Source organism: Erpetoichthys calabaricus, chromosome 8 (genome assembly GCF_900747795.2).
Source record: "Erpetoichthys calabaricus chromosome 8, fErpCal1.3, whole genome shotgun sequence".
NCBI lineage: Eukaryota > Metazoa > Chordata > Cladistia > Polypteriformes > Polypteridae > Erpetoichthys > Erpetoichthys calabaricus.
In genome coordinates, this window is record NC_041401.2 from 25,649,170 (window position 1) to 25,675,711 (window position 26,542).

At 36.6% G+C, this 26,542-nt stretch overlaps 1 protein-coding gene across 1 annotated transcript in view; it reads right to left on the bottom strand.

Moving 5' to 3' along the window:
* The window catches only part of ttc21b (tetratricopeptide repeat domain 21B), a 114,782-nt gene that overhangs the window by 4,591 nt on the left and 83,649 nt on the right, over window positions 1-26,542 (bottom strand). Inside the window, exons 24-28 of the mRNA XM_028806373.2 lie at window positions 17,351-17,512; window positions 9,511-9,706; window positions 3,771-3,995; window positions 2,440-2,560; window positions 2,288-2,355 (exon numbers count right to left, since the gene is read on the bottom strand). Of these exons, the coding sequence (XP_028662206.1) occupies window positions 2,288-2,355; window positions 2,440-2,560; window positions 3,771-3,995; window positions 9,511-9,706; window positions 17,351-17,512 (772 nt within the window). The remainder of the gene's footprint in view (window positions 1-2,287; window positions 2,356-2,439; window positions 2,561-3,770; window positions 3,996-9,510; window positions 9,707-17,350; window positions 17,513-26,542) is intronic.

The following is a 26,542-nucleotide window of genomic DNA, read 5'->3' on the forward strand; positions in this document are numbered from 1 at the left end:
TGTATAATAGTGTGACGACATGTTGACTTTATTCTCATCATAACCGTCGAGATTAAAGTGGAAATGTCGAGAATAAAGTCAACATGTCGTCAAACTATTACACAGTACTGAAAAAAATAAAACAAGTACAACTTTGCTTGCAGTATTATCCAGTAGTATAGAAACAGTTTTCACACATTTGAACATAATGGTCCACATCCGACCTTTTAAATCCAAAGTATCTCCAGACAACAGATGTGACTCCTTTTTCCAGCAAAAGTTCTTTTGTGTCATCATTTTCAACTTTATCGTCTGCTATAGCTTCAGTTTCGGAATGTTCTCTGTCCATTTTCACCACACAATACCTCCACAACCGCATGTACTTCGTTGCATGCCTGTTTAGCGGTGTAGCAGTGAAAAAGATCCCCCGCGCAACACCGGTGTAGCAGTGAAAAAGGTCCCCCTTAAACAGTTTCCCATAGCGCCACGTTCTGAACGTTGTTTAGGAACTTTACACCGGTGTTGTGGTATAAGAAAAATCCATATCATAACAAAAATAAAAAACGGTTTTCGGTATGAACCTGTATACCACCCAGCATAAGTTCATGTGAAAATAACACTTTTTCTGCATGGTCCCACCATTTTAGGACACCATAATGTCTGGGACACAGCAATGGCAGTTCTATTAAAGCCATCATATTTAGGACTTTGTCACATATTCCTTGCATGTAATGACTGCTTGAAGTCTGCGATTCATTGACATCACCAGGTGCTGAGGATCTTCTCTGGTGATGTTCTGTCAAGCTGCTAATGCAGTCATCTTCCACTCTTGCTTGCTTCAGGGTCCTTTCCCTTTGAGGTTTCTCTTTAGCATATGGAAGGCCTGCTCAGTTGGAATGAAATCCGGTTACTGGCTTGGCCATTCAATAATTTTCCATTTTGTAGCTTTGATAAACTCCTGTGTTGACTTAGCAGTATGTCTGAGATCATTATCTTGTTGGAGGATGAAGCGCTGTCCAATGAGTTTGGAGACCTTTACTGGAACTTGAGCAGATAAGATGTTGCTACACACCTCAGAATTCATTGTGCCACTGCAGTCAGCAGTTCCATCATCAATAAAGAAAAGTGTGCCATGACCTGTGACAGCCATACGTAACCAAGCCATAACAACCCACAACCACCATTTTTAACAGATGAGATGGTCTGCTTTGGATCTCGGGCAGTTCCTTTTCATCTCCACACTTTGCTATTGCCATCACTCTGATCAGGTTCATTTTTGTCCTGTCTGTTCACAAGACCTTTTCTCAGAATTCTGCAGGCTCCAATCAGGTCATCCTGTTTTTGTGACTAACTAGTGGTTTGCACCTTGCAGTGTGGCCTCTGTGTTTCTGTTCATGAAGTCTTCTGCTGATAGTCATCTCTGACATATCCACATCTTTCTCCTGAAGACTGTTTCTTATCTGTCAGACAGGCGTTTGGGGCTTTTCCTTTACCATAGTGAGGATTCTTCTGTCATCAGCAGCAGAGGTCTTCCTTGGTCCACCAGTCCCTTTACAATTACTGAGCTCATCAGTGTGTTATTTCTTCTTAATGATTTTCCAGATGTCTATGAATCACAGACTTCAGTCATTGCAAGGGATATGCAACAAAGTACTAAATATGACTGCCTGAATATACTTACTATTGCTATGTCCCAGACATTATGGCGTGTAATGTATGCAAATTCCCTTAAACAAATGTCTGCAATGTGCACTTTTATCATGTCTGAATTGTTTGATTTGTAATTTAACACTGTGGAGCAGAGGAGTAAATCAAGCAAAAATGTGTTTTTCCCTAATTATGTGGAAGGCACTGTATATGTAAATTCAACTACCTTGATCAAAATGGCATATTTACAAGCAGGCAGCTTGCCTGTATTTTTTTTTAAATTGTATGTTGTTCATAAAAAAACCTGTTCTAATAAAATTTCTATTGTAACAAAAAGAGGCAAAAGTACTTCAAGTATACTTTAACATGAAATTTTCAAGACTACTACTAACTTCAGAGTTAAAATGAAAGATGTACAACTTGGAGATGGCCATTCCAGCCAGAACAGTCAATACTGTGCCAAAAACGGACATGTAAAAGTGCCATCTATGAAAGTTAGACAAACGTATTTGAAAGAATTCAAAAGACTAAAGAACATTGCATGCTACATCTTTAGTAGCTCTTTCAATAATTTCAATTTAAATCTTTCCCATTTTTATGAACAAAGGTATTTGATGCCAACAATCTGTATTTTTTATTACTAATTTAAACATTTACTTACCTTATGGCATATATCTATGGCTTCAACATATTTTTTTGCTTTCAAATAATTAAAGGCAAGCTTGTAACCTATGAAAAAAAAATAAAGCTACATTATTTTTTCCTGGTTGATTTTCCTTCTTGATGGTATAAATGGTCTGGCTTTAAACTTACCAATAGTTGGATTACTCTGATTGCCATACTTCCATGCTATTTCATAGTTTAGAACTGCATCTTTATATGACTGTTCTTTTTCCATAATATAGCCAAGGTATTCATAGGCTTTACAGCATGACTGCAGAAAGAATTTTAAAGTTTAACTTGACATTTTAGACATAAAGAATAATTTACAAAGCATAAATAATAAAGCGTTACTACTGTATGTGGGTACTCTCATCTCCCTTGATAAAGTGGGCATGCTGAATTTTTTTTTTTTGTTATAACACTCCACACCTTACCAGAATGACTTGTATTAAAATAAACAAATAAAAAAACACAACCTTCCCAAACTGTTTAATTCAGTTCACATTTGCAGGGAGCAAAAGCATCTCTCCAAAAATGATCTCAAGTTAGGAATTAACCCTGGAAAAGGTGCCAGTCCACTGCAGGGCTCACTCATGCACACACTGATTTGGAATTGATAATCAACCTGACCAGTATAGTTTTGAGGATGTGGGAGGAAAATGCATCCAAACATTTACACAGATGGACAGTGGACTACCCATGCAATAAACGGGTATGTCTAATTACAGCTGAAGATTCTTTTACTGGAACATGCTTCCACCAAATAAGAAATAATTTGTGCTTTTGTTCAGTTTATAATAACTACACAATAAAATGCTGAACTGTACTATACAACAAGAATTCTTTAACCTGATGATCACTCAGTACTGTTGGGCAGACAGTAAATTAAGAAATAGCTGTGATGCTCTTGGATTTTGTTAATCCAGAAGAAATGGAAAGAGATCACTTATGTTGCACAGTCCACCCTTTTATACCAGTAGATGCTAAATTCTAAGTTACATCAAAACATTTTAGTGCACTCTGTTTATCCACCCAACACTCACATGACCTATCTCTTTCTCTCTCTGAAGATCCTGGTTTGTCTTCAGCCCACAAGTTGATTGTTTATCCAGTTTCTTTAATGGACATTGTGAAATGGTGTTAACTCCTACCTGAGGATATATCTGGCCAGTGCCTCAGAATCATGTCAGGGTTCTGGGGAACCAAACTAGCATTACCTCTAGCAGCTATCTGTTGCCAACGGACTCATCAGTGTTTGGTTGCTCTTAAGTGACCAGTCTTTTAAAGCAGCTTCCTAGCTCCCTAATCTAGCAGATTAACAAAATGGTCCCATACGTGGTTACATGTTTTAGGAATACCGTATGTCTGATGCATAAAACAGATCTGTCGTACACACACTTTAACAGTTTGAGACTAATAAAAATGAATCTAGGAGGACTTGTCAGTTCCATCAAAAATGTGAACTCTAAACTAATACATACCTTATTATGTAGAAGACATTTTTTTAACAATTCATTGGCATTGTCATATTTTCCCAATTGAACATATATATCAGCTAACAGAAGCCAGCTTTTCTCAAATTCATCTGCATCAATTGTATTCCAATTCATTTTTGCAATATGTTTAAGTTGATTTCTAGCCCTTGGGGTCTGTTTTAGGATCATGTATGCTGTTGCTATGCCAAGAAGTGCAGGGACATGGTCCTTCTATAGAAGATAACAAAAAAAAGGAGAAATGAACATGCTATACATACTGTACATACGAGAAGCATGTACCTGAACAAGATAACAGCAGTAAAAACTAGTAAGATCACTTTTCAAATTTTTGTCATTTTTTTAAAAATCAATTTATTAACATGACATTAAATAGACATTTTGTTTTCTACGCTGTTGCAGCCTGTCAAATTTATTTCTTATTTACAAAAATGTTAACTGCAGTTAAAAAGCTATGTGATCTCACAGTAATGTTTAAGTGCATGTTGCTGTATGGATCTACAAACTCCTGTAACATATAAGTGATATTAAAAACCTTTCCAAGTCAAGTTTCTTTTATTGCCGGTACATTCCACCTACATGCTCAGAAGTCAGTTATTGCCACAGTGTGGATGTCACTGTTAAAGAGTGTCTCTGCCAGCAGAAGATTCTCAAACCCTAGGCCTAATTTATCAAATATTCAGAGATATTTGTAAAATTACTTGGCTACAAAGTACTCATGCTAGAATAATTAAAATCGCATACAAATGTGATCATATGCATATGTATGCTTTGCAAGGATATGTAAGTATCCACAGCAGGACTGAAGGATCTGTGTTTTTGGACACTGGAAAGCACAGTTAAAGGAATATAAAGTGACAAAAAAAAGACTCAAAGCTGTAGGTGGATGGCTTTGAAACTTTTTGAAATAGCACGTTTTTGCCCACAAAGCATATTTGATAAAAGTTATTAACTTCCTGTTGTACTATTTTTGTTCACCCCCACTTTCTCATTATTGTTTTTCGTAACATGTTTCTTCTTTACTTAACCATGTGTGGCCTAGCTAGACCCTAACCTTGCAACATGATAAAAAGATAACGACCAAGCCTGGTCAGATGCTAATGGATTGCAGGGTTCACTCACCCCAGCCATCCATGGCAGTGAGCCTGACAAAAGGTGTAAGGAAAAACAGTCACAGAAACCCAAATGGACTTGACAGTATTAACAAGGCTCAAGTAAAAATGCAATCCAATACACTGCCTTGAAAAAGCAGTTTGATTTAAAGCTGGTTACAAGCAATAAAAGAATAGGCCATTATCACTGACACGGTGTTTTCTGTCTTTTAAAAGATTTATTGTGTTGTTTATCTAAAGATTATTATTATTATTGTAAAGATTGTAAAGCCCTGCAGAGACTCCACTGAGTGTTACCACGCTCATTTTTCATTACTGAGAAAATTTACTTGAATTTCTGCAAAAATACAGGTGCTTGAGACACTGTAAGCATACAACTGGATTACTTTACACGTGGATTGTGTGATGTGAGTAATGTCAGATTTATTCATTGATGTTTTTCGTGTTTTGTTTGCTGTTATCAGTAACTTTGTATCTCTGTTATGCATGAGTTTCATTTTTTGGCCAAAACTACATGGGGCAAGTAAAATAAAAATATCAATTCTGGGTGAATATTCCTTTTAATGTAATCAATGTTAATTTAATCCAAAGAGAAGAGCTCCTACATAGAACAGCACACCTGGCATCAATTCTCCTTTTTCGAAAACAAAAATCAATCAGTCAGTAAATTACTGCGTACACCCTCCAGCCCAATTTCCTTACTGATCACCAATTTTAAGATTCTATACAAAGTTCTGCAAACAGAACAGGGAAAGCGCTTCCTTCAGTTAGTTCACAACATCAAACTGAATTTGTTAAAGGCAGACAATTACATATACAACAGAGTTTTGAAAGTAACATAATAAACAGTGGATTTAGAAAGTATTCCAACCCCTTCACTTTTTTCACTGTATTGTAGCCTCATGGTAAAACCATTTTAATTCATTTTTTCCCCCAACACTCAATACTCCGGAAAGACACAGTAAACACTGGATTTTAGAAATTTGCAAACATATTCAAAATAAAAAACTGAAATCTGGCACATGTGCATCCCATTCTATTGGTCACCATTGCGATGTTTGGAGTTGTCAATTCATTTGACTGCATATGATTAGAAAAGGTACACAGCTATCTATAGAAAGCTCCCAGTTCAGCTGAAACCAAGCCATGAGCTTGGAGACAGGATAGCGTCAAGTGTAAATAGAAAAAGTCTAAACAAACATGAATCTTCCTAGAGCTGGCTACCTGGCCAAACTGAGTAATTGTGGGACAAGGACTATGGTAAGAGAGGTGATCAAGAACCGTATGACAATCTGGCTGAGCTCCAGATAACCTGTCTAGAGATGGGAGGAATTTCCAAAAGGACAACAAACACTCTAATGACCTGGACTTTATGACAGAGCGGCCAGACAGAAAAAAGACATAAGGAAGCCTGCTTGGAGTTTGTAAAAAGGCACCTAAAAGACAGACTGTCAGACTATGAGAAACAAGATTCCCTAGCATCATGTCTGGCAGAAGCAAGGCCATCACCTGTGCAATACCATTGCAACGATGAAGTATGGTGGTGGAAGCATCATGATGCAGGGTTGTTTTTCAGCGGCATGGACTGGGAGACTCACTGAGGTAGAGGGAAAGCTGGATGGTATAAAGTATAGAAATATCAGTAATGAAAACCTACTTTAGAGTACTTTTGAAGGTTCACCTTCAAAAAGGACAATGACCCTAAGCACAAAGCAAATATAACACAGGAATTGTTTAGGGACAACTCTGAGAATATCCTGAGTGGCCCAGCCAGAGCCTGGACTTGACAACAGCAGTCCACCAACAATCTCCATGCATGAGAGGATCTGGAGAGAAAATCCAGGTGTGCAAAGCTTGACACATCAAACCCAAGACGACTCCAGGCTGGGACTGCTGTCAGTACTACTAACCATAAAACAATAGTGTCCATAAAAATATCAAAATAAATAACATTTCTTTTAAAATACATAATTTAATAAAATATGTACAAAAATATTTATCTCTAATACATATGGTATAAAACAAAATACAATGCTTCTCAGAATTGAGAATCTGTCATTTTGTTTACTGTATTTTTTTCTGTAATGTACTTATCTGAAATAAAGTTTAATTAAAAATAGCAGTTTTCACCATTTCTCTAACACTGGCAATTAAACACTGCTTAAATGTAAATATACATGCCCTTAAAGTTTTTAAATCATTTTTAATCATTAATTGCATTGCAGCTTTTTTTTTTTTTTTTTTTACTGCTAAAGTGTACATTTACTATATATACACTGGTGTGTTTTTTTCTTCAGTGTATCAGCTAGATGTTCATAACTCGAGATGTAATTAGAAATATGGATTACAATTTTAATTATTTAGTACTTGTTTCTTACCAAAGCTTATACTGTATGAGACACAGCAACAAATAATAAACACAGTACAGATTTTTGAAAAAGTCGCAAATGTATCAAATGTTCATAAGTTGTCTATCAAGGAGACACAAGACTAACAGGTTTATTTATAAGTACAAGACATTTTGCTGTTAAGCTAACAAGCTTATTATTAGCTAAGCAGCAATTTCAAATTCATCTTTATCTTCCGAGTTTATAATCAAACAATATCAAGATGAGAAGTTGCACTCTCTTACTACAAGACTGGATCAAAGGGTTATTACAGTTGGTACATCTTTTAGGTAAGTAAGAATCACACAATAGCTGAATTTGAAACCACAAACCATACTGACCAAAGCACTGGACTGTAAACTGCAAAGTGATCACTTCAGTTCCTTCCACTTATTCGTTATGTGAGTTAATGCTACTGAGACACTTCTTTTGGAATGCACAGTATAAATCTGTTGAAAACCTGAACAAAAATGACCACAGTCTATGGCTCCACCATTCTTCTCTCCACTATACTTTATGATGCCAAACTAGAGTTATATCCTTTCTCAGTGTCTTCTTTACTTCATTTTGAACAGGCTGCAGCTACAGTTCCTGCTCTCCCTGACTGCTGATAATTAGTCTTACAATATTCAAATGAATGCCATTATGATTGAACAGGTAGAAGCTGGCGATGTAAATTACAATATCATTCTCTTCTGTGTTGAAGGAAGGAGAAAATATGTATATAAAATATGGCATGGTAATGTTCATTTGAAGGAAACCTATCCTGTTACCTTGACAAAAAAGTCAACACCTAATATATGTACAACTGTAACTGTATAGGTCAAGAAGAAGATGCTTGGGACCTGAGGGGAAAAAATGCCCCCCAATAACGAAAACATTTGGACAAAACAGATGAAGTAATTCAAGATAAGAGCATCTTGCCAGTCATCAAATGTGGAGGTTGATCTGTTAAAGCTGTGGGCTCTTGTGGTAGCCAGTGACACAGGACTGAGTTTAATTCCTCACATGGATTAGCATTCTAGGATTATATAGGAATAGACTCTGACAGTCTTAACAAATACTCTCATGTAAAGTTGTGATTCAGTTGCCATGATGTAATAATACAATGCTCTTCACTTGCTCTGTGACAGAATGTTATCACATCTTGTTTTAGGCAAGTTATGAGATGAGAAGAGTGGTTAGGCTGATTCAAGGGCTAAATAGGATGAACTGTAAGGACAGATTAAAAGAGCTAAACCTTTAGAGTTTAAACAAAACAAGTTTTAAGTTTAAAATTATGAAGGGAATTAGTCCAGTGGATCAAGATTGTTACTTTAAAATGAGTTCATAAAGAACACGTGGACGCAGTTGAAAACTTGTTAAAGGTAAATTACACACAAACATTAGGAAGCTTTTCTTCACACAAAATTCATAGATACATTAAATAAGTAACCAAGTAGTGTTGTAGCCAGTGGGAATTTAGGGGCCTTCAAATCTCAACTTGATGTTATTTTGGAAGAATTAAGTGGACAGGACAGGTGAGGTTTGTTGGACTGAAAGGCCTGTTCTCATCCGGATTGTTCTAATGTTGTTACCAAAAAATGATCAAAAACTCTTCAATGACTCTGTACTTAATGAATCAGACTCAGAAAATGAAGGAAAGTAAGCATAGTATAATGATGTTAGAAGGCTATTTTCTCAACAAGTATACATCTGAGTTTTTTGGCATTCATTGAAGGGAGAATTATACTGCAATGCCTAGATACGTATCTTTTTTTTAAACACACACTCAACATTATACACAGAAACAGCAGTACTCTGAAACCAGATTAATTTAAAAACAAACCTTTATAAGTGGGACAGTAAAGGATGATTAATAATGTGCCCTCCTTAATTATTTTTAATTACTACATTACTACATACAGTGTTACCAAATATTTTGATTCAAACTCACTTCCTTTTACAAGCAACCTTACCCAAACATAATCAAGAGGAGTCAGGGTCTGTCGTACTTTGAGAGCTTTAGTCAATCTTAGATGTTAAACTGGTTAATTATACAATGCATACACACAGTTACATATATAATACAACCCTACAGTACCATAACATTTTAGAGAAATGGTATTTGTAATGTGAGTGGAAGAGAGAGTCGTCAAGGAAACTGCTACTTTTCAAATATATAGGTACAAAAATTCATGCCTGTAAATCAAGACCAGTATTAGTATGAGGTGATAAGAATATTCCTACCTCACTATTTGCAATTTCTAAGAATACATTCAGAGCTTTCTCAACATTCGCCTTTTGCCTTGTTGCCAGAAGGCAATAATTCTGCATAATGCGTAGCTGAACGTGACCCTCTACAGTCTGGGGTTTTAGCTCTTTCAGAAGTTTCTCTGCTGTTCTTACAGCTAACTGTTCAGATTCTTGCTTTTCAGAAGAATTCCTTTAAGAGAACAAGAGATAAACACATTAACTCTTTAAAATATCAATTTATTATTCTATATTTGTATTTTAAGTATGGTCACTCTAAGTGAATAAAGTATTTACATTTATTTTCTTAGCAGATGGTTTTACCCTAACAGGGCCAACATTGACAGTCATTTGTGGCATAGTGGTTAAAGATTTGGACTTCAGACCCTGAGGTTGTGGGTTTAAATCCTGCTACTGACACTGAATGGCCATAAGCAAGTTTCTTAACCTGTTTGTGCTCCAACTGGAAAAACTAAAGAAATGTAACCAATTGTATCTCAAATGTTTTAAGTCACCTTGGATAAAGTCATCAGTCAAATAAGTAAATAATAAATAAATATTTTACATCATCCATTAAATCAGTGATTTACAGTAATTGATATGTTTTAATCACTCTTGTTTGATATGTTAAATCACACTTGTTTAAAACATAATCCTGAAAAGAAAAATTAGACAAAAAAAACACTTAGTATTTTTGTAACAAATACAGAGATATTTAAGTAATCATGCATTTTGGATAAAACTGAATTTATGTCTTAGCTTTGCTAGTTATATTTTTCCCATTATAATCCATATGGCAATAATGAAATGCACTACTGTTTACTTAATTTTCCTTAACAAACTGACAGCACTGAAAACCTGCCTTCCTCAGAATACATTGACTAGTCTTTTTTATGTTTTACAACTGTAATTTACATTCAGGAACTGTAAAAATAGATGTGTTCAAATGTATTAAATGTAACCTTAGGAGCCAATTTAGTTATTTGTTGAATAACATACAGACAAGAGATGATGCTTTTTGAAATAAATTATACCACAAATCAGTGAATTTACTTTAAGGTAACTAGTAGATTTGTGGAAATAATTATACAGTAGACTTTTCATTCACTTTTGTTTTAAAACTTAAATAATTAGTTTTGAATTCATTCCTATTGACTTTCTAATGAATATGTTATATGTTATGTTTATGCTGTATTTTAAATGCAGTAATATTTACAGATGTGAAAATACAGTAGCACAGCCAGTGGAATAGATAGCCAAGATCATTTTCAGCCTGTTTTTTTTCTGGATTTGGGTGCCTTCTTTGTGTAGTTTAACATTAGCAGGATGCTAGGTGACCACTGAAAACCCAGAATCATGTGATCCATAAAAGCGAAGTATAATCTCACAATTTAAACCATTCTTGTTTTTGTAGGTTACATAAAGCATAGAAAAAAAACAGGTAAGTAGCTCTGATAAAAGAAAAGATTAGTTGGTAAATAAAGTTTGGTTGTTTACTGTTAGGTGCACACAGATTGGAAAAAAAAACTTGAAGAAATATATAAGGAAAGGTGATGAGAAATGGAGTCTGAATTAAAAAAAAAAAACTTGTAGAGCAGTAGAAGACGGGCAAAGCACAGAGAAACAGTGAAGGATTGGGGAGGGGATGACTTTAGAGTAGACTGCTTCTCTAAGCAGAGAGCTCAAAGGATATGGAAAATACCCTACAGCAACTCACAAAGGCACATGGGTATATTTTAGACAAAGGCCAACACCACTCAGTTACAGATTGAGCAGAGATGACAGCGAAGGTGTTTGTGATGCCAAGTTATCAGTACTGGAGAAACAACAGCTTATACTGAGGCACTTATTTTTACAATAAATGGAGGAACATTTCTTTTGGGTTCTCAATGAGGATTACTTAGTCTCCAGTTAAAACTAACTAGAAAAGCAAGTATTGATGAGCTACATCAATCAGATTCAAAATGGCCAGTCATAGAGTTGTATAAGTGAGTAGTTCATAAAGGTTAAGCATACTGTATTGGAGGTAAATGCAGGGTAGGGGAGTACATTCTTGAAGTGCACCATTGTGAAAACATAGTAAGCCACTTCCATTTTCATCCTCGGACAGAAGCAGGGGGCACTACATTTTCACAACACTTCTCCTCCAACATGGAGATGCATGCAGAATGTAAAATAACCTCATCACATTTGTTGCAGAGTAGCTTTAAATATGTTGCTATGATAAAATACACTATTATTTTTAAAGAAGTAGAAATTCACACATGGCTATTGTGATAATTCATTCTTAATAATGATGTTGAATGGGTTTGGGTTGTGAAACAGTTCTTATACCAGTGTATCACTTTTGGTTGTAAAACTAGCATTTTTTTTTTTTTTTTGCAGGTAGCAGTCCAAGTGCAGTTATTTATTATTTATTGTCAGATGAAAATCTTGAAAAATTAGACCTATGATGAAGTCATTCTGCAAGTGCCAATTATCAGAAGAGGAGCATTATAATGTAACTTCCTAATCCTATTATTCTTGAATTGGTAAGCACAATAGAAAATGACTGTCAAATTAAAGAAAAGATGTTTAATCCAGATCAGTAGTTCACAAACTCAGTCCTGGGGACCTAATGTGGTTGCAGGTTTTTGTTACAACCAACATTGGACTGGTAGCCTAATTAGGATGGTTGTTATTTGCCAGTTTCTGTTTTGGGTTCAGTGCATAAATTTCAAAACTAAGTTTGGCAATTTTTAATTACAATGTACAAAGCATTTTTATATGTTCAGTTAGGTCAGGTCGTTGGGGAGCATGCACTGGTATAGCGCGTTACCACACCCACTACATGACAAAACAACTCGGAATCCCGGTTGGCAACCCCCCAGACAGACACGCAGCCCAGTCCCACCCTCTGGAAACAACCATCTATCTGCCACAGTGCCACAGCCAGGTGTTACGTGGGTATCCTCTTGGCCTTGTCCAGCCACTCTGGTCCTCAACAATGAGGATCCTGTGAGCCAAATCACCATCAGGGAATCACACCACATGGCAGTAGTGCTGTAACTGACGCTCCCTCACAATGAAGAAAATGTGCCTCATTTGGGACCCTGTGAACAACCGCTCATTCGACACAAAGTCAACCAGCGATACCCATGCATTCTCCGAAGAGACACAGTACTTGTCCTGGGTATGACGTTAAACTGCATCTGGTCCTGCAAATGGTCCTCCAACTTGCAGGGAAAACATGGGGGTTGGTGGCAGGACTGGCACTCCACTCACCGAAAAAAAAATTTCATGCAGCTCTGAGATGACAGGCAGGACTCCTTTCTGCTCTCCGTGGGAGTAGCTCTGCTGCAGCTGCCCATAGGAAGGCTACTCGCATTATGAAGGGGATGGGGGAAAGCCCTCGGGAGCCCCATTCCCTGGAAGAGTCAAAATCATCAGAAAGCTGATAGGGTCAGGCTTGTTGGGGATTAGAACTGGTGTGGTGCTGAGGCGTCACCCGCTGCACAGCAGCACTTGGGTCCCAATTTGAAGCGGCCCATCTGGGTAGGCACGTGGAATGTCCTGTCTCTTAGTATGTTACATGGAAGTAATTTACTGTTTTTTTTTCCTTTAACTTGGTTTGTGAGATTTTTATCATAATCATGATTTTCATTTTGCTTTTCCAGGTCTTCTGCTTTTTTAACTCATTATTTACTAATGAGCACATTGGTGGGTTTGATGCTGAAGTAGATGCAGCCTTTCAGCATTCAATGTTGTTTGCCCGTGTATCTGCTCTGCTTGTTTTTGTTTTTATTGGGATACAATTAAGGGTGGAAACTACACAAAAAATGGCTATTTAATATGAAAATAGCATTTTCATATTAAACAAAGTAAAACATTTAAAGGTATAGCAAAAACAGAAATGTTTCTAAATATCTTATAAATATAAAAATCACATTGCCACAGCAGTGTTTTTCTGAATCCAGAATATGAGAAGAGAAAAAAGTCAATTAAGTTTGAACAATTAAGAGTTAAAGAGACTTTTCTGATTGTGAAACTGGTTGTGAAATTAACCTTTAGACTCAGTGGGTTCCAGGACTACATTTGGGAACAACTGATCTAGATAACAATTTCTTTTTTTCTGCCAAAACATGAAGGTCCTACAAATAAGTGATTAACATAGTTTTGCATGATGTTTTTCCTTTTAAGAGGATGTAGCTGTTGTGGTGTGACATTTTGTATATAAGTTGATAAATATTTTGTATGTCTTTATTTATAAGTCAGACAAAGCAAATGTAATTATTATTAGTGTTTATTTCAATGATATGCTTTCATGTCTAATCCAAGAGTCTTTACGACTGACTCAGGAAGTGAATTTTATGACAAGGTTGGGGTAAGTGCCTAAAACCAGTTTAGCAAGAAGGCTAGGAAATGGAAACCTGCAGTACCAGTAGAGAAAGCAGAAGCTAAGCTGAGCATGCCACAAAGTTGAAGGGGGCTGGAAGGATTAAAAGCAGGAACACAGAGATCAGGTATAAAGAAGACATCTACTGTTATAAGAGGTTTACTATCTTGAATTATTGGTAATAAGGAAGATCAGTATGAGAAAAAAAATAGCAAAGTGGTTGAAAGTAAAAGTGGAATGTTTTGTGAATGTTTAAGTTCTGAGAGATGCTGGATTTGGCACTTGGATTTTGGAGAGGTTTTAGCCCACATTTTCAGGTAGCAGTTACCATACAATAAAAAAGTGGACACAAAGGTATTGAAAAAAAAAAAATAGAAAGCACAGGAAAAGAGGAAAAGAGTAAATGGTTATTTCTAACTGTTTCCATTTTGTGAACTTTTGCAACAGTGCCACTTCTATTTTGAGTTTTAATGGACTTTGAGCTAGTGCAGGTAATAAATAGTGAAGGCAACAGACAGAGTAAAATATATGCAGGAGACCGGGTTACAACTAGAACATTGGAACAGAGTGGCACTAGCACGTGGGCTCTGATGTTTAAGTATAGTCTAATTTGGAAAACAAGGAAGCCCTGCTGCAGTTGTCAGCTCTGGTACAAGCACAGGACTTGTGGGCCAATTCTGAACTGAAGTGTTTAGCACAGTTATTATGTATGTGGTGATCAAACAATTCTACAGGGAGAATGATGAGGGCTGCATAGCTATGATGTCTAATAGTGGCAATGCCAGCCTATACTGGTAAAGGCTGATGGCAGTCAAGAGTTACACCATGGGTGGAAAAGCACAGAAGGCAATTAAGTCATCCCTTAATGTGTAAAAAGTGGCCACAAATCTTGGTTTGTGAACAGTTTATACAGAGGCACATGTGCTCTTACTTGGACAGAGGTGGTTGGAACTGGCACCTGTAGTATGTTACCTTTCAAATTTTGATGTTAATAGTACCGCTGCATATGCTTTTAATGAATAGTTTGATACACTGGTCTAATTTAGCAGTTAGACACAAAACCAGCATACATTAAGAAAATAATTCACACCATAGACTTAAAATGGCAGTGGGCTAGTTTAGGTGTAGATGTGGACTTGTCTCATTTTGAATCACCAGATCTGATGACATTTGAAGACTGCAAAAGGGTAAAGAAACTGATGAAGCAAACCGGATAAAAGTGTTCAGGAGCATATCCAAGTTCTTCAGATTGTCTTTGAATTAAAGAAGATATTTAATGAACAAATGGTCACACACAATTTTGAACAAAGGAAAAGCAATCACTGTAACAGACTGTTTATTATATCATAAAGGCATTGTACAAAAGATTTATCAGGGGTACAGTGTTGTGGTGTGAAATTTTGTATATAAGTTGATAAATATTTTGTATATCTTCATTTTTAAGTCAGACAAAGCAAATGTAATATCAGTGTTTTATTTCACTGATATGCTTTCATGTCTAATCCAAGAGTCTTTAGGACTGACTCAGGAAATGAATATAATGAGAGGGTTGGGGGAAGTGCCTAAAACCAGCCTGGCAAGTGATTCTCTGCAGGACTCTCTCAGTCAACCATCACAGGAAAGCCAAACTACCTAGCTGATAATCACTCAACAAATGGTTTTTGGTAGCAGGTGTGAAAATAAGCCAGTAACAGGGGGATGTGTCGCACCAGAATTCTGTTGGTCTAAAGTTGGCTGTTTGGTTTTGAAATAGAGGCCATTCTGTACCATGATGCCCTACTGGTCGTTTGAACTAGATTTGAACAGAGAATGTATAAATTTGGTTGCTTTACCCCTCCCTCCCTCTCACACACACAATCATGATGAAGGAGCATCTCACAAACCTTGGATTGAAAAGACGACCACACTGAGAAGCACAGCTCTGCAGCCATTTTGAGACAGGCATGCGGCCTGTCCTGAAGAAAGCTAGAAAATGATGACTTAGCTAGAGACATTTAAACTGCAAGTCTTTGTGCTGCCTGAAACTACATATCAGCATTTATCAGGTTGTATGGTTGCCAGTGTTCACTTGTACTTATTATTATTATTAATAATACATTATTTAAATTTTAACTTAACTCCTGCTTGACTTTCACTCTATGCAATTGCCTGAGGTTACAGATGTAGAAAGGAAGGTGGGGAGAATTTAAAGTACAATACCTTAGTGCTAAGTCTATGAGATTTGAGGAATTCTGACAAAGGCTACACAATAACACTAGAATCCCTGAAGATTACCATTTTTTTGTTGTCCCCAACCTCCTTAAATTTTCCTGAAATATGTCAAGAAGCTCATAGCTCCTTATCAATGCACTAATAACCCGTGTTTATTTAGCAGCCTGCTACCCCCCAACCCCATTCAGTCAGATGAAGGCATCCCCCTACTACAATACTCACAGCTGAAGTCTGTGTTGAAGTCTTTATCTGGCAATGCATTTGTAAGGAATTATATAGGAAATACTGTGATTTGAACTACATAAACTTCTTGTGTGTTCTGTGTCTACAAAGATCTGTGTAAATATACAATGACAGAGGAAATGCGAGGCAAGAAATGCTGAACACACAGCTAAAACAGAAAATGTTTTCATATGTTGTAATAATAATAATGACATAGTGTTGATGTAAAGTATAGGATGTATGAAGACTGAAGTCCAAATATCTAATAAACACTTTCACAAAATGTCTAAAATAACAAGTATGCTTTTATTCAAGAATAAAACCAAAGAAAAAGAAATTGCTCAACTAATATGTTGCTGAAACCTAACTATCAGTCGCTACAAAGTAAAAGATGTTCGCATACATGTGTGCTTCATACTCTGGCTCAGTGTAGCTCACAGGTTCTCTAAAGCCCTTACCTTCCACAAAGCAGAGGACAAGCATGTCCCCTGCTGACATTTTTGCAAACAGGTCTGATTTTTTGTTTCCGTTCTTCAGACTGAACTGCATTTTACAGCTGGTTAATGAATCTAACTATTGAAATTTGTTTGAGGCCTTCTGTCCCTGGTTTGAGAGGTTTTGCAGGATGCCTTAGTCTTATGCGATTCACCACTGAGCAAACTGAACAGATGTAAAAACGACTTGTGCTATAACTGTGTTGCTTTCAGTATACTGCCTAAATGGACTTTTCTTTTTGGTGCCATATTTTCTGCCTGACTTAACAGTGATGAAATACACATACAGAACATCCAAACAGTGTTTCAAGCACTCAAATAATGGCACACATACATTTTCATTGTGGCAGTCAATTCCTTAGTAAAATGTACATTTTGGAGTAATTTGAAATATTTCATTTATACTGCTTTCTCTCTGCCATTTAATGATATCTGCATGTATTTCTTGATAACACAGATATGGATTATTTGGGACGACAGCTTTATATTTATATTATTCACAATGGGTATATGACTTTATTCTATACAAACTCACCCTATGTCTCCATCAAGATTTTCAAAAACCTCTCCTCCCATTGTATTGTTATCTGGATTCAGACAGATCTCAATCATATTATACACTGCATTCTGACCCCAGTCATTGTCCTTTCTGGCCTTATTGAAATGTCTGAGTCCATCATTGGGTTCACCAGTGTACCTGTACAAGGAAACAACAAATCGATTTAAAATGAAGGACATGCTGCAGTGAAAGGTTATTAATGGCCTTTAACATAACATTGAAATCATAATCATCTTAAACAACACAAAGAATTCTAAATAACTAAACCATTTTCTAATAAAATAACAGACATAGTTGATAAGTTAAATTTTGTTGACGGGTGAATTTTTAAAAAAGCTAGCTGACAAATAAATTTTAAAACATTTGCAGTTTGTTTTTTTCAAATAGAATATTTTAAAACTTTCACATTCCATATCGTGAATAATAGTATATCATTACTTAATTTTGTTTAAGAGGTTTTTAGCCTCATTTCATCTATTAGCTAAATTATGTAAGGAATATTAAATAACATTATTGCTTTAATATACCACAATATAACTGCTGAAATATTTTATATGTATTCAAAGAGTATATGTAGAGTTATATATTGTACATTGGTAAATTATACTGTTTTTTGTTAAAATGCAATTTTCATAGGTGAAAAATTTAATTTTCCTAGTTGAGAGAATCAAGCAGTGGTGAAGTACATATGATTCTGTTAACAAAAAGTGGAGGAAAATGCAGCTCTAAAGTGAAATGCAGCTGCAATATTAGTAACTGCACCTAAAATACTACATGTGAATAGAACCCTAGTATTTAACATCTCCCTCAGTTTTTGTATCAGCATATGTTAACAAGTACTAATTAAATACTATCTTAAAAATTTTCCTTAGAAAATCTGTATTTAGGATGTATTTTCTTGTTTTGAAGACAGAAAGAAACCAAGTGGGACAGCACTGAGCACAGCAAGTTTTGTAGCTGTTGGGAGGCAAAAGCAGGAGAAGGAGCTTTAATGAAGCTGTGAAAATGCCAGATAGATTAGTTGAAGAAAAAAGTGCCATCCTGCCCTTATTGATGTACCTTCTCCTATTATCTTCTTGTCCCCTGAGGTTTTACTGATTATCCAAGTGAAGACACATTTAAATCTTGGCTGGCTCAACATTACCTGTACCTAAAAACTGCAGCAAACAGAAATTCAGATTCTCAACAAGGTATGCATTAATGATGTACTACATATAAAGCTTTTAAAATGTAGCGGAGGTCTTTAAATCAAATCTTTTACATTGTTGTAGGGTAAATTTCAAATGCAACTAGAAAGGAACATAGGTTATGACACAAGTACAAAGAAAAGGAATCTCCATTTACTAAGTGAAGTCTGTTTTAGATACACAGTCACAATGCTTTAGTTTGATGCAAAGTATTCATAGTTTATCTTTGTACTCTTTAAATTGACTGTGTTAGATATTAAAAGTAAACCAAATGTCATCATACTATTAGCTTACAATGCCCAGTTTAGCAGCAACTGTCTGATAAGGTATAAACTAGAATAGTGGTAGCTAACATTCACCTAGATGTGAAAATGGACATCCTTGACAAGGTTTTCCATTCCTGAATGCCTTCCAGAAGGCACTCCCCACAATAACAACACATAATGAAAATATATCTAATTGTATTCAGATATAAAATTTTATTTTCTCCTATTTCCTAAACTATTTGCAATTGAAATTTTATACCTAACACTTCTTGTTACCAAGTTGCAGCAACACTCTACACACTGACTTAACACAGTTCAAATAAAGAAATAAAAATAAGTAGAAATACCACAAAAACATATGTACAAACATGTCTATAATAGGATTCTTAAAATTAGAGTCTTAAAGGAATACTCCAACCAAATAGTTTCTTTTTTTTATGTTACCCTATGTACTTTGTAATGGTGACTGTGAACAATTTTTAATCTCATGTTTCATGCAGAATCAACAGAAACAAGTTTATCACATAGCAGAACTAAAAGTCATGTCACTTGCAGAAACTATCAAGAGGATTCTGTACTTATGGGTTAAATTGATAAGGGGGGTGAGACAGATTATAGGTATCAAGTTTAGAAGTTTGTTTCTTGGTGCAGAAAGAATTGTCTCCAGCTTAACAAAACCAAGGAACTGGTTATTGACCTTCGATGCACCAAAGGGCCTCTATGTACAGTCACTACTCAAGGAGTGGATACAGAAATGGTGCACTGCTACAAGCACCTGGGGAGTCTACATCAATGACACACTGGACTGGTCTCGTAACTATAGAAGAAAGGGCAGAGCAGGCTTCCTTAGGAGACTGCATTCCTTTAAAGTGGAAAATGACATCCTTCATATCTTCTACAACTCTGTGATGGGCCCTGCAATTTTCAATGCTGTGGTGTGCTGGGCTGGTAATATCACTTCACGAGAGGCCCACCGAATCAACAAGCTAATTAAAAGAGCAGGCTCATTTATGGGACACCCTTTGGACTCTCTGGAGGTAGTAGCGAAGGAAAAAATGAAACAAAACTGAGTGCCATTATGAACAATGCTGCACATCCCTCTATGACAGACTAACACCTGGGACTTTCAGCAGAAATGTGTCAAGAAACACTACAGGTACTCTTTTATACTAACAGCAATGCACCCACATAATGCCTCACTAGGACTGTGACTGTGTAATAAGTGTATATGTTTAATATGTCACTGTGCTCCGTACAAAAATATTTTATAAATCTGTTTCTACTCACATGCACAGTTGACACAAAGCCAGATTTAGCACAGGGGTTCACCATATAAGAACTGCTAGGCAAACATTATAAGAGAAGACAGTTAGGGACAACTGCGAAATGGGCAGTCAGAATGATGACCATTGTATACAGTAATCCCTTGCTATATTGCGCTTCGACTTTCGCAGCTTCACTCTATCACGGATTTTATATGTAATCATATTTAAATATATATCGTGTATTTTTCGCTGGTTCGTGGGTTTCAGTGGACAATGGGTCTTTTAATTTCTGGTACATGCTTCCTCAGTTGGTTTGCCCAGTTGATTTCATACAAGGGACGCTATTGGCAGATGGCTGAGAAGCTACCCAATCAGAGTACGTATTACATATTAAATAAAACTCCTCAAATATATTGTTAGCAAGGGGGCTGTTCGCACCCCTAGAGGATACGTACGCTCCTCAAAAAAGGCTGAAAGACTACCTTCACATTGCTCCCTTCCTTGCTGGGCTTACTTGTGGCTGCTATGTTGCGTGTTATGCTTCCCACACGGTGCTTCACATACTTAAAAGCCCAAACAGCACCTATTTATTTTTGATTGTTTGCTTTTCTCTCTCTCTATCACTGACATTCTCTGCTCCTGACGGAGGAGGTGTGAGCAGGGGGGCTGTTCGCACCCCTAGAGGATACGGACACTCGTCTAAAAAATGCTGAAAGACTACCTTCACATTGCTCTCTTCCTTGCTGGGCTTACTTGCGGCTGCGTTGTCAAGCGATATGCTTCCCACAGGGTGCTTCACATACTTAAAAGCCCAAACAGCACCTATCGGTTTTTCATTGTTTGCCTTTTTCTCTCTCACTGACATTCTCTGCTCCTGATGCACACTCCTTTGAAGAGGAATATATATTTGTATTCTTTTAATTGTGAGACAGAACTGTCATCTCTGTCTTGTCATGGAGCATGTTTTAAACTTTTGAAAAAGAGACAAATGTTTGTTTGCAGTGTTTGAATAAAGTTCCTGTCTCTCTACAACCTCCTGTGCTTCTGTGCAAATCTGTGACCCAAGCGTGACAATATAAAAATAACCATATAAACATATGGTTTTTACTTTGCGGATTTTCACCTTTCGCGGGGGATTCTGGAACGCAACCCCTGCGATGGAGGATGGATCACTGTACTATTTTTGTGAATCAAAGTCATATGAAACTGTATCCTTTTATTTGCCTTGTTTGGAAATGCATGATTTACCTAAGTGGGGGCCTGCACATGAATAAAAAGTATAAAGCCTTGGAACGCTGCCCGGCACACCTTTGAAGCTGAAGAACGGATGGGAGATAATGTCATCCCATCCTGAAAATCCTTCCAATGCAGCGGCGAAAATGGCAGACTCTACACATCGGGCCCCCACTCCTGAACTGGGTTCTTGCCATTGGCTTCCTTTGTCTGTTATGGAGCGTAAGCCGTCATTAAAGAAAGCTACGTTATTTCTCCTATGTGAATTCTTACCGCCGTATCACTAAGGAAGGGGTATTGCCTTTTTATATTATATGTATATAGTTTTCGGGTTATGTAACATGCCGCAATTACAAAAGAACTCATTCCAACAAGGGAGCTAATGCCCCCTGCAGGATACAGACTGCCAAATCAGAAGTTTTCCTTTCATTTTCTTTTTAGTCATTCTGGTGTGTGTGTATTTATTTATCTATTTAATTATGCATTTATTTAGGTGAAAAACATCCATGGGAGGGGGAAAAAAATCAAAATACTTGTGTTGCATAATCTGTTAATTGATCATGGCCACTACTACAAAGTACATACATGGGGTAAGTAACATATTAAAAATCATTTTTGGGTGAAGTATTCCTTTAAGGCTCCACCAAGTAATAAATTCAATTTTAATATAAATAAAGATTCTTTATAACATTCTATTACAAAGGCTTGATAATTATGTTGGGACTGTCTTGGGCACCTTTAGTTTATATTTGTCTATTCATTTTCTGTCATTCATTTCTGGATTTCAGGTAATTTTATGTTCATATTTATCAATATTTTTAATATGTTCAAGGGTCTGATGCTAGTATTGCCTATTTGAAGTTAAATATGGAGCCCTCTGGGTTCAGTACTGGGACCAATACTCCTTTTTTGTGATACCTAGGAGGGAGAATTCAGAAGTACCTTTTAGTAAAGCCTGGCATCAATTGTGTTATAACATGAAATAAACATTTGAATAACGTAAAATGGTAGATATTTGAGTAATTCTTCATCCAGAAGCTCTGTAAAAGGGCTGTATTACCACCGATATTATACTGAACTAGGGGGCTCTGCCCGCTGCTCGTTTCGCTCACCAACCCCTGTGCAGGCCCTATGCGCTAGTTTTTTCCCAGATCTGCTGCTTGTGACAAATTATGCTGTGCTTTTGGATAAACACAAATATCTGTCTTTGATATCCCTGTCTTTCAAAACTATTATCTCTGATAATTCGTCACATGTTGGTTTATTATATATGCAAACATGACCTTTCAGATTCATATAGAAATCCAAGAGAACTTCTTTGTCCGTGTTTTTCAGATAAATTTCGTGTAAAGTGTGATACTTTTGGACGTATGGATTTGTATCCATTATTGGCTGTAAATTCTCTAATACATCTGATCGTTTAACTCTTTCGATTATAAGTTGCATCTCTTCTCCGTCATCATAAATATAAACCTGACCGAATTGTGGTTTCTTGAGAAATTAAACTTGTAGTAGCTTTAATTGTTGCGGGACCACAGATTCTCATAGCGTATGTTCCTGAATCGTGTAAGTCTACGTTTTGAGCATTGAATGATGCGAATGCAAACAGATTATTGTAGATTCGGATATTTTACCTGTAGTGTTTGTGGATTTCACTTTCACCAAACAACAAATCCTTTATTTCTTGCGGATATGCCTCTTCATTGGGAAGAAACACTAATTTTCCCTGATGGGGACACAAATTAGATGATCTACAAGTTTCCGACTTTTGGGCCTCTTTTCGATGCACTGCCCTTTTCCTATTCACTTAGATATTGACATTTCATCTAGAATGTATAAAATTATTGTCCAGAAAAGAACTACATCAAAGGAAGCGAATAGATTGTATGTCTTGTATTAAAATGAGGAAAATGTAAAAATTTATAAGAGCTCAGAGCACAGGAGCTGTATCTGACAATAACATTCACTCAAATGCGAGGTGAGTGGACCGTGGGCATGGTTAAATCTCTTGGCACAAAGTCTCGTCTTGCGGTACTTGAAATTATCTCCCTGAAAAAGTCTTGTCTCATCCCAGGATTTTTTTTATATAATAGAGAGATGCTCTAAACTTGGAGGGATTGACTTTTAGTTTTGGTCAATCCTTTACTTTCCAGACCACCGCATTGGGATCTCCTATTTCCAATTTCAAGAAGAGATGACTGTTGACAAAGATGCTTTATTTTTCAAGATATCAAAGCATTTTATGCCCAAGCTATGGTTAATTTAAAATGTTTTAGAGAAAATCAAAAGTAGAACCTGAACTCTATATCGGTTTTCCTCACTTTCTCCAATTATATTTGCAGAAAATTTCAAAATCCAGTGAATGGCTTTACTCCAATTTACCTGATAAAATTCATTAACATTCATAATCCATGTGTACATTATGATTACAAAATATAAGCCTACATATAATTAAAAAAAAAACAAATCAACTTCAGGAGTTGCAGCTTCTTCTTGTAGTCCCCCTAAATATGAAATAGCTTGCTTGCCAAAATAGAGGACTGATGATGAATCTCAGGAGAATTATTTTAAAATATTATGCTCTTGTTGGAGTTGTAGGTTCTTCAGATTGTATCATTTTAAAATCTATCTTTATGACTGATTATAACTTCAGCAGTGGTGCATCTGGGCCTTCCACTTCATTTACTACCCTGGTTAGATCCAGTTTGACCTCTTCAGTGAACACTATTGTTTTAAACCTGCAGGTTTGTGTTAATGTGTCACATGGAATAACCTACATAAAAAAACAATAGAAATGAAGACATTTCTTGAGAAAATTGTTTTGCTGAAGCCATTTTGAACCCAGACCTCTTAACCAAAGACAATTTATTAGCTTTATTGAACACAATGACAGGTTTCAACTTTGCTAATACAATTACATATTCTCTACAATACAATTTCTCTCATAACCAATTAGCATTTAAACAATATTAATTAAGGGGGAGCTAAGAGATTTTACCTTGCCAGGTAAAACTGGGTCAATGTGGGAATTTCACTGTGTGTATGTGCAGAACTGAGCAGGTGCCAGCATTAATGTACGATGAAGAGAAAATGCATGCATTCAGAGCTCCGCTTCAGCTGAGCAGTTGTGAAATTACCAAGTTTAATCAAACATACCAAATCTTGCCGTTTCATCAATTTGATTTAAACTGCATAAAATGTCAGGTCACTATTTAAGTCTCTGAGAAAAAAGGTTGTTTATCAAATTAAAAATGTACTTAATCTTTATGAAACATGTTTTAATTGGATGAGGAATGTTGCTAAATTAGAGGCAAGAATAAAGAATAATCTGTTGCGCCTATTTTGCTTCTACTTTGGCATAATATACAGTGCCCTCCATAATTTTTGGGACAGAGAAACATTTTTCCTTGATTTACCCTTCTGCTCCACAGTGTAACATTACAAATCAAACAATTCACACATGATTAAAGTTGAAGGAAATTTGCATACATTTTGGTCCCACCATGTAGAAATGACACTTTTTCTACATGGTCCCCATATTTCAGGGCACAATAATGTTTGCAACACAGCAATGGCAGGTCTATTAAAGCAGTCATTTTTAATACTTTCTTGCATATCCAATGCATGCAAAGACTACTTGGAGTTTACGATTCACAGAAAATCTTCTCTGGTGATGCTCTGCCAAGCCTCTAATGCAGCCCTATTCAGCTCCTGCTTGTTTTGAGAGCATGTCCCCTTAAGTTTTTTCTTCAGCATATGGAAGGCCTGCTCAATTGGATTTAAATTGGGTGACTGGCTTGGCCATTCAAGAATTTTCCATTTTTAGCTTTGAAAAACTTCTCAAACATACTGCCAAGGCAACACAGATCATTATCTTGTTGTACAATGAAGCGCCGTCCAATGAGTTTGGAGGAATTTATTGGATTTGAGCAGATCAAATGTTTCTCAACACCTTGGCATTCATTGTGCGAGTGGCGTCAGCAATTCCATCATCAGTAAAGAGAAGTGTGCCAGGACCTGTGGCAGCCATACATACCCAAGCCATAACACCCCCACCATCATGTTTAACAGATCATGTTTAACAGATCAGTTCCTTTTCATCTCTACACTTTGCACTTGCCATCACTCTGATCAGGTTCATCTTTGTGTCATCTGCCCACAAGACCTTTTTCCAGAATTCTGCAGGCTCTTTTAAGTCCTTTTTTGTAAACTGTAATGGGGCCATCCTGTTTTTTTTTGGTTAATTAGTAGTTTGCATTTTGCAGTGTGCCCTCTGTATTTCTGTTCATAAAGTAATGTGTGGATAATCGCCTCCTGGCGCATCCACATCGGCCTTCTGAAGAATATTTCTGATCTGTTGCACAGACACTTTGGGGCTTTTTCTTTACCAGAGTGAGGACTCTTTTGTCATCAGCAGTGGATGTCTTCCTTGGCCTACCAGTCCCTTTGTGATTACTGAGCTCACCAGTGTGTTCTTTTTTCTTAATGATATATGCCAGACAGTAGACCGGTCATCCTAAGGTTTTACTGATGTCTCTTAATATTTTTACGCTTGTTTTTCAGCCTTATAACTGCTACTTTGACTTTCATTTGCACAGCTTTTCTTTTCTTTAAATAATGGCAACTACAGACTCCAAAGAGCAGAAGAAAGCCAAGGGGTCTTATGAAGCAATGTAACACAATTATCCCAAACATTACAGTGCCCTGAAATGGGGGGACCATGTATAAAAAGTGTTGGTATTTCCACATGGTGTGACTGAAATTAAATTAAAGTCTGCAATGTGCACTTTAAACACATCTGAATTGTTTGATTTGCAATTTTAAACTGCGAAGCAGAGGGGTAAATCACTGAAAAACGTGTCTTTGTCCCAGACATTATGGAGGGCACACTATTATATATTAATGGATAAATAAATTGAGAACACTTGCTCTGCTGTCTTTCTTATTGCTCTGGCCATCAGGTATGATGGGTTTAGGGGAGATGTCCCCTAAGGTGTAGGGTCACCTCAACACAGCTGATTGGGTGCGAGCTCGTAGTTCCAGAAGTAGGGGTGTACCACTGCTGTGGGGTCAAGTTATACTCCACCACAGAAAAGGAATCCAGTAGCAAGAAGAACTGGACGACTGATTTTGAGACATCAGATCCTGGAGGCACATTAACTGGTATGAGTTGTGGGCTGTGAAACTGTGGGCTTCCAGAGTAAAAGGGCAGAGCAA